The sequence below is a fragment of the Daucus carota genome, chromosome 3, assembly GCF_001625215.2.
Source record: "Daucus carota subsp. sativus chromosome 3, DH1 v3.0, whole genome shotgun sequence".
NCBI lineage: Eukaryota > Viridiplantae > Streptophyta > Magnoliopsida > Apiales > Apiaceae > Daucus > Daucus carota.
Window position 1 is genome coordinate 59928208 of NC_030383.2, and position 9181 is coordinate 59937388.

The following is a 9181-nucleotide window of genomic DNA, read 5'->3' on the forward strand; positions in this document are numbered from 1 at the left end:
CACGCATCAATCTTAATGTAAAGATCAATAATTATATTTTTGAGCCTAGACGTTAGCACATAAAACGAATAAATTATTGTCGTTTTGAAAAACAAAACCATTTCTATCAGCATAAAGTAATGTTCATTGTCTCCAGAAGAAGACCTCTAAACCACTCAAATTACCACCTTCATAATAGTATATTTGTAAACCAAATGATTGACCCTCTATGGCTCTATGCACTGAATTATTGTCAACCCTTATCTTAAATTCTCTGCTAATAATACAAGTCTGGTTAATTAAAAACTTAATTAAGTAATTAATTAACAGATCCCTGAAAAGATGTGAAATTCTAACAAAATTTGATTGTCTAGCTAGCTAGGTTATGAATTTCTAGGGGAATCATATATAAACATAAATAATATTTACTTAAATAAAGAACTAAAAATGTGAAGCAAAATCTACTTCTCTGGAAATTGAGCATTGTGCAGGACTATACTGCTGAAGTAGGAGGAGGTATAGTGGCAGTAATTGTACCACTGGCATCACCACCGCCGCCGCCACCCTCGGCCACGAGGAGTGTACTAGAGCTCACCGTCGGTGCTGCGGTGGCCTTCACAGTGGAAGTCCGTTTTCTTTTTTTCTTGTCATAAGGTATTCCTCTGGCTTTTGATTGACTTTCTTTAACCTCCCTTAGGTATATTCTCACCGCCCTGGCTCCAAACGGGTTGGACTCAGGGCGGCCCCCGTTTTCCTCGTAGGCCGCTCTTAAGCGGCCTATTAGGGCATCCAGACTTCCCCACGCTTGTTTTAGCAAACAAGCGCAGGGAGCTGGAGGGTTCGGGTGTCCAAAATACGGACATCCGGCCACATGCACCTTGGTCTTTCCAAACTGGTCAAGGTACTTGAGAAACTCGATCACATGAGCGCCGCTACACCTGGCTAGGGTTAAAGGTGGCTTGTGATTCCTCAAATACTGTAAAAACGTGTTCCAATCTCTCCTCTTCTGTGACTCATACCGGCTCGGTGGGGCAGCTGATGAACCACCCCCGTCTGCTGCTGTGTTAGCAGCAGACGAGGACGGGGCTGCCCCGTCTCCTCCCACCGCAGATGCTCCCTCCATTTTTTCCCCCTCCTGTTTCTCAAGGCTAGCTATCTATTCACAAAAATATGCAAATAAATATATATGTGCATGAACTTCGGTAGAATTGAGGATCAGAGAGAAGGATTTGTCACGGGCACTGAGAGATATTTCACTGCTTTATAAAATTTTGTGAATCGAAAATCTTTACTGTTTTGGCCTTTTACTATATTTTCTTCTCAGAAATCTTTTGCAAGAGTGGCCATTGAGATGAAATGGAAAGAAAGAGGGAGAGTGGGAACTGAAATGATAGGAGAACGATATAAATAAATAAATATTAAATAAAGGAAAAAGAGAATAAGAAATGCATGAACCAATAAGTGAGAGTTGGAGAGAGAGAAGGGGTCACTTGTGACTTGTGAGAGAGAATCCAAGAGAGATATTGATGTCTTGAGCTATTTGGATTTTAATTTTTGTTTTTAATGATTTCTTTGTCTTCCCTTTGCTACATGATTTCTTATGTCTGGGTTTGTTAGATTTTTGTTTCTTTTCATTTCTGTCCTCCTCTGGTACTCTTGTTATTTTATACAAATTTGGTAGAGGATCGCTGATTACAAAATTGTAATCTGAGAAAAACTTGCTCGAATGACTGCTGATATTTTTGAATTTGTTCCACAAAATATATTGCTATCTAATACATACTGTGTGGCTTCTCATTTTCTATAAGTTTTTTCATAACTGATATGTATTTTAAGACTCTCAAAATGTATAATTTCATAATTTATTTTAAAGTTTTTTTGGTATAAAAATATAAGCATTAATCCTTCATTCAGAAGACAAAAAGATTAAAATAATTAATAAAATTATATTTTATAAAAGTTTTGAAATACGTGTAATAGAGAAGTCGGGCGCAGTTGAAAATAAAACATACACTGTGTGTTTTAAAGAACACACGTGTATTATGACACAGATAAAGTAAAATTAATATTATTTAAAAATAAAGTAAAATTAAAATTAAACATATTATGACAGATAAAACACAAATTTAAAGAAATATCACGTGTGTTTTGTACTCTCCATTAAACATTAATGACGTGAAAGGAAAATAAAATTAAAAATAAAAATCTACGTGCACGCAGTGAGGCAGGCTGATTTAAGTTGCCCTACCTAACTTTTAGTACTAGTATTTACTCTTTTTGAAAATATTGTAAATGTTCAAGATAAAAAATGAAAAAAAAAATGGCTATGATTCACACAATTAAATTTAGACATAGATATCCTACAAAATAAAATAAAATTTAGACATAGATATATATTAACCCTCGCTTTTTCCCCTAAAAAATCTTGCTTATTTTCTAGCTATTTTAATATCGTTTGACTATTCTTATTTTTCAGAAATTATCTTTTTATGACAATATACTTAAAAATGTATTTCTTTTATATAAATAAATGATTTCTTTCTATAAATATTAAGTATTAACTTAATTACAAAGTGATATTATATAAATTAAAAAATCTCGAAACAAATCCTTATTTTTTGAGTCAAACATACCTATTACATTTTAGAAAACTTTAAAACGAGAGATGCTAATCAACGAGATCGAAGACACCAGAATTCCTGGCTGCCGACAACATATAATTGGTCAATGGCAGTCTCTGTAACTTGTAAGTCGAGCTAGTTAGGTGTGTATACATGTGAATTTGGGGGTGCTGGGGGAATAGCTCTTAAGGACAGCTCCTGAGTTCACAAGTACAATAGACATTGGGGCCGTTTGGGTGCGTTTAAAATAAGTGTTTATTGCTTAAAATAAATAAGTGGAGTAGAAGTTAGAAGCAAGATAAGACTTATAAGTGATTAAAGTGTTTGGGAAATAAGTAGAAGTCCTGAAACAAAAACTAGCATTCCTAACTTTTTATAAGTGCTTCTTGACTTTTTACACAAACGGTACGAATAAGTGCTTCCAACTTATAAGCCGAGAAGTCCGGCTTAAAATGAGTTGCCAAACACCCACTTTTACTTATTTTCCAAAAACTTTAATCACATATAAATCTTAACTTGTTTCTAATTTTTCTTTTATATTTTTATTTTAATTAAAAAGTATTTTATTTTAATCTCACCCTTTTTGTTAAGTTGCAAATTATTTTCCGGTTAAATTATCCTGAATACTTGCACACGAAAATTGTTGAAGTATGACGTAAAATTCATCTGAAATTGCTTATGATATTAGAATTCTGAAAGACCGTTTTCAATGTTGTATCACAATTCTCTCCGCTGATTCTTCTTAATCCTAAGAATGATCAACACTAACAATCGACTATTTTAAACGTTCTTCGCTTTCTCTGTTAATTATTATTTTGTTGACTCAATTTTACTGTTGGGTTAAATTCTTTATTTGTTGTATTTGTGAACTTAAATTTCTTTACCGGTGTTGTATTTTTCATGGTATTTCACATGAAAAAGAGCTGAAGTTGTTATGGTGTTTTTCTAATCGAATATCAAAATTTTGTTGTATAAATATTCATGATCATCTCTGCATGTTCAAACTCGCAATTATTTTTCAAAACAAAATGTTAAAAACATTTATTATTTTATAGTATATTAGTATTTTTTTCATAGATAAAATTTGATTCAGCGTTTTGTATCATATTCGTATTGATGTAAGTAGGATAACTCAAATCATTGATTCAAACTTGAGATGCAATCCAAATCTTATTCCAATCATGTAATCACAATATAAATCTAAATTCATTTATCATTATTATATTCATATACTTTGATTTTAAATATTTTGAAAAGAGATTAACTTATTTCATCATATTTTTTTATCATTTTTATCATAAAAGATTTCAACTTATTCATGTCTAATCAATATTATCTCATAATTTCATTTTTTATATAAAAAAATTATAATTTTTATTTCATTTTTTCATTTTATTTCATCTAAATAAACGTAATTTATATTTTCTCTGATACTGAATCAGCGAGTTGAAAAAGACGCAAAATCGGTGTACTGTATTACTGAATCTTTTGTTCGCGTGTGAATTTTGCAGTCAAAGTTAATGGACTCGAGAGTTGCGATACAACGGGGTGTGAACTCCGTACAGCGAGCTGTAATCAGAATGGGTTAACAAATTTCTTTTTTGACTAATATGATTGTGCATATATTCCCCATTTGAGCTAGAGACCCAAAATTAGATCAATAGAAAATAAATCCTTTATTAATCGGATATTTAATTGCACCATTCCCATTCCAGTTAACCCTCATTCTCATACCCTCCATTCCTATTTCCGATTTTAACTCACAACCTCAATCCAAACGCCCCGTAACTAAAATAACGTCCCGAAACTCGAACTGAATTTCTTAAAATTCAATAATATGTCAAAGAAAATTGTTGACCACATATTTTCAGTATATATTAATGTTACTAAACATCTGACAATAATAAAATTGAATATAATAAAAATAAAATAAAATAAAAGACAATGTTCTAAATATCCCTGATTATTTACAAAATTATGATTAGTTCTTGAAAAAATATTTTATCAATTTATGTAATATTATGATTTGCTTAAAAATCTTCATTTGGAAAAGAAATTGGGTAAATATCCGATAAATCTAAATTAATAGAACGATCAATTAGTTCAATTTTCGATTTCAGAAAAGATTCGTGTGTTTATTGATTAGGTGACAGAAGGTGGGGTCATAGGTGCAGTGGGATTCCAAATGTCAGCAGCACTAACAATTGTGTAAAAGCTTCTCCTTTACGAATAATCCTTGGCTTTTGCTTCAAGCGACGAGACCTTCATTTCCTTCTGAATCTCTCTCTCTCTCTCTCTCTCTCTCTCTCTCTCTCTCTCTCTCTCTCTCTCTCTCTCTCTCTCTCTCTCTCTCTCTCTCTCTCTCTCTCTCTCTCTCTCTCGAATGATTTCATTAAACATACAAAAACTAGAAGTGATACGATGAATCACTCTTTCATTTCTGCATATTACACGACTGACCTCCATCTCATTCAAATTGCATGCATGCACGCGCGTGTGGGTATTTATGTATCATGCTTTTGTGAGAGTATTTGTCACTTTGTCAATTTTGATACCCCATCAACAATGCCCTCGAGCAATCACATTATTAGGTTTTGAAATGAAACCGCAGTGTAATAAATTATACGACTATATCCTAGAAGGTGTAGCCTTTAGTTTATGCGTATTTTTCAAGATTATCTCATTATTTCACCACTTTACAAGGCATTTCCACTTTGGATGGCTTGGGTCCTCTCCATATGATTTAAATTATTGTGCAGGTTTATCATTGGTGCCACTTACGCATATATACAGGTGTTTGGTTTGGTTAAGCTTATAATCTGTTTATAAGTCACTACAATCTTATTCGTACAGCATGTGTAATGAATATATTAGGCATTTGACTTATAAATCAGAATGTGAAAAATTACAAATCCAATTTTTTTAATGATTTATTTGTAATCTTGAAATTTGATTTTACAAATATGTAAAGGACTAATCTAAAAATAATTTATAATGAAATGCATTATACTAAAAAAGTTCAAAAAAAAAAAAACTAATATTTCTAACATCCCGCTTCTAATTTCAAAAGCAAAAAAAACACTTCTAATTCTTTTGTCAAACAGTTCTTAAGAAGTAAAATTGTAAAAGTAAGATAAAATGTTAAAAGAAGCAATAAATGGCCGGAATAGCCAAACAGGCCCATTAACTTCTCATGTATAAACAGTAAGCAATTTTTTTAAATTATGTCAAATGACGCCATGGTCTTTGGTTTAGATTGTCATCTGGTAGGGGTTACACTTTTGTCATGTGTGTAACTGGTATCCGAGAATGTCTAATGTCGCTCCTTCAATTTTAGTTTTATGCCATTAGGGTTTCTGAACAATAGTGACTTTTATGTAATAAGGTGTTGCTGCTTTCTGAGATAATATAATGTTGGTGTGATCGCTCGGAATATCTTTAATTAATTTCATTTTTAATTTGAAGAATTTTTAAATTCTGTGTGTTAAATGATGAGAAAACAAAACAACTAATTGTTAATTTATACGAACTGTATTTTATTCTGGTTAATTAAAGTGTTTTTTTTTTGACAAAAAAGAGAGATTGTTTTTCGAAAGGTTTATTTCTGGATACAAAATAAGTAAATGTGTAGTTTATCTTAAAAAATATTTATTTTTATTTACTAATAAATATAAAACACATTCTTAATATTTTTTTTTTCAAATATGTAAATATATATTTTTACCGAAAAATAAACCCTCATTTTCATAAGAGCTTATTAACCAAATAAGCACGACATCAAGTTTTCCAATAATATATCGATATTAAGAAATAAATATTAAGATAGTGTTTCGATGTATTAATCATGGCATTACTAAAACCTGATGTAGGACTACTGTAAAAATATATTTTATATTCGTTAATATAAATAAGCTCCAAAGTTTACTATTTAAGCTTCAATTCAATTATTTAATTATTTAAATAGTAAACTTTGGAGCTTTCGTCTGTCAGTGTCAAGTGCTGAAAAAGAAACGGAGGGGTATTAATTTAAAAAAAATTTACCTTAGGGAAAATGAATTCCATATGCACGTTTGTGGGCTTTGAAGTTCTACTGCTGCGGCGGATTGGATTCAAACAAAACGGGCCAGCAGCGTAGCGAGAAAAAATGAAAAATACCACAAGTCCAAAATTTAGCTTGCGTGTGTGAATATTTTAGGGCGACACGCGAACCGACCCAGCAGTATTTTTAACAACCGCGTCAGGGAACTTGAAGAAAAAAGCATTTATCTGTATTATTTTTTTTCCCCGAACTATCATGAATTTGGCAAATTGCTAATTTTTTCTATTTATGTTTTTTGATTTGATTTCCTTTCCGTAATTTATTTTGTTGAGACTCTATTTACTTGTTTTTATGTCAGCAGATCCATATTTCGAATTTTGTATAATATTGATACTATTGGTTAATTGATACTCCCTCCGTCCCAATTAATTGTATACAGTTTCCTTTTTGGGACGTCCCATCAATTGTATACATTCCAAAAGTAGTAAACTTTTATAATATAAAACATCATTAGTTCATTACACCAACTACATTCTTCCACTATCTCCATTCTATAATAATATAAACACTATTACACCCACTACTTTCCTCCACTATCTCAAATCTATTATTAAATATAAGTGGGTCCCACCACTATACCCACTTTTCATCTAACTTTACTCATTTTCCACACAATTTTTTGGTCTCCATGTCCCTGCCATTTGTATACAAATGGCTGGGACGGAGGGAGTATGAGTTATATAAAATTACAAATGATGATCGATTTGTAAAAATATTTTCAAAATCAATTCATATATTTGTTAGCAGGCCAACATTCCGGGGGTATTTCTTGTACGTAGTTACATAGTACACCATTATAAATCATCAATTTTATTATAAATTCTATTAAAAAATACATATAAAATGTGATTCTAATATAGAATACTATAACATATATCCATTATAAGTAATTTAACACTTAAAATTTGGAGAAAAAAATTTATTTTCGAAACTGATTCTACAACAGAATAATTCTAGATAATTATTATTCTGTTATAAAATCATGTTGAGCTATTGCATAATTTTAGATGATTTTTAGAATAAAAAATTGTATAACTTCGTTTCCGATTTAATAATCAGAATTTATACTTATATTCCATAAAAAATATAATAAATATATATGTTATGTATAGATTTATAATGATGTGCTACTTAACTCCATATAACAGGTATGCTATCAAGTGCTACTTTTTGTTGGTAACACAATGCTTTTGTTTCATGTGATTAAATATCAGTTTATACCTGGAGTACAATTTCTTTTTCTTTTTGACAATTTAGACTTAGAACCTATTTGCTTGCTTGGGCTTAAAACTCGGGTTTTAAGTCATTTTTGACTTTAAAATGAAAAATATTTGTTTACGTAATAAGTCAAAAGTCGGCTTAAACTCGAAATAAGCGAGAAACTGACTTAAAGCCAAAAGATAGTTTTAGATACTTTTTTCAATAGCTTAATTTTTTTGAATTTTTTTGATAAAAATTACTTTTAACTCATAGTTTACCCATAAATCACTTTTATTTTTATTATTATACGCTTTAATAATCCATAAGTCATTAATAAGCCAAAATTATCCAAACAAACAATTTAAACTCTCAACTTATCAAATAAGTCAGTGAAGCTATAAGTTACGTTAAGTCATTATTCATAAGATCAACCAAATGAGCTGTTAGAACATTTTCAACGGAGCTCTTAAATAAGCCATTTTCCTAATTTCAAGAGCAAATCCAAAAATAGTGCTCAAATAGGATACCACAAGCTCTTCAAGAATGTAAGAGTCTATCACCTCTCTTCTCTATTTAAAGAGCATCTAGTTAGTTTTTTACATTTTTTTTATGAATATTATATTAATTTCCGTCCAACCTTTCTTTTTCTTTTCATTTCTCTCTCTCATTTGTATGAATAGAGAGCAATATAAAGAGAAGTACTTTTTTGACAAAGTATAAAGAGAAGTATTAGAGTTGTCATTTTTTTGAATGTTCTAGATTTATATAACAACTGCATTAGTAAATTTATTGGAATACTTCTTAGTAGGCCTGTACGCGGTTCAAATTGATTCGGTTGGAGGGTAATAACCGAACCAAATCGCAACATGCGATTTTGTAAAATCTCAATCCGCAACCAAACTGTTGGTAAAAAAAACCAACCAAATCCACCCACGTAATTGCGATTCTTTGCGGTTCAACCGCTAAAATAGTTACAAAAGAGAAACTAATTTAATATTTTTTCCATCTCGAGCATGAAATAAGTTAAAGGACTTTAACTCAAAATACATAAGTTATCACTTGAAATCTTGCATAAAGTTCATACAATAAGTTTGATTACGAAAAATAACAAAAATCTTGCATAAAGTTAAGAGCTATTAACCAAAATACCCAACCAACTTATCATTTTTTTGCCAAAAAATCTTTTAACTTTTCTTTTCACTAACAACCCCATTGAAATTTATTCAAATCATATAAAAAAAATACAAAATAAACCATGGTTAAAATATATCAATTTGACTTG

The 9181-nt window shown here is 30.7% G+C and overlaps 1 protein-coding gene across 1 annotated transcript; it reads right to left on the minus strand.

Moving 5' to 3' along the window:
- Positions 1 to 362: 362 nt before the first annotated feature.
- Positions 363 to 1396, minus strand: LOC108211419 (protein LIGHT-DEPENDENT SHORT HYPOCOTYLS 6). The gene has a single exon (XM_017383016.2). The coding sequence runs from the start codon at positions 1100 to 1102 to the stop codon at positions 473 to 475; it is 630 nt and encodes a 209-aa protein (XP_017238505.1). The 5' UTR covers positions 1103 to 1396; the 3' UTR covers positions 363 to 472.
- Between the last annotated feature and the right edge of the window lie 7785 nt (positions 1397 to 9181).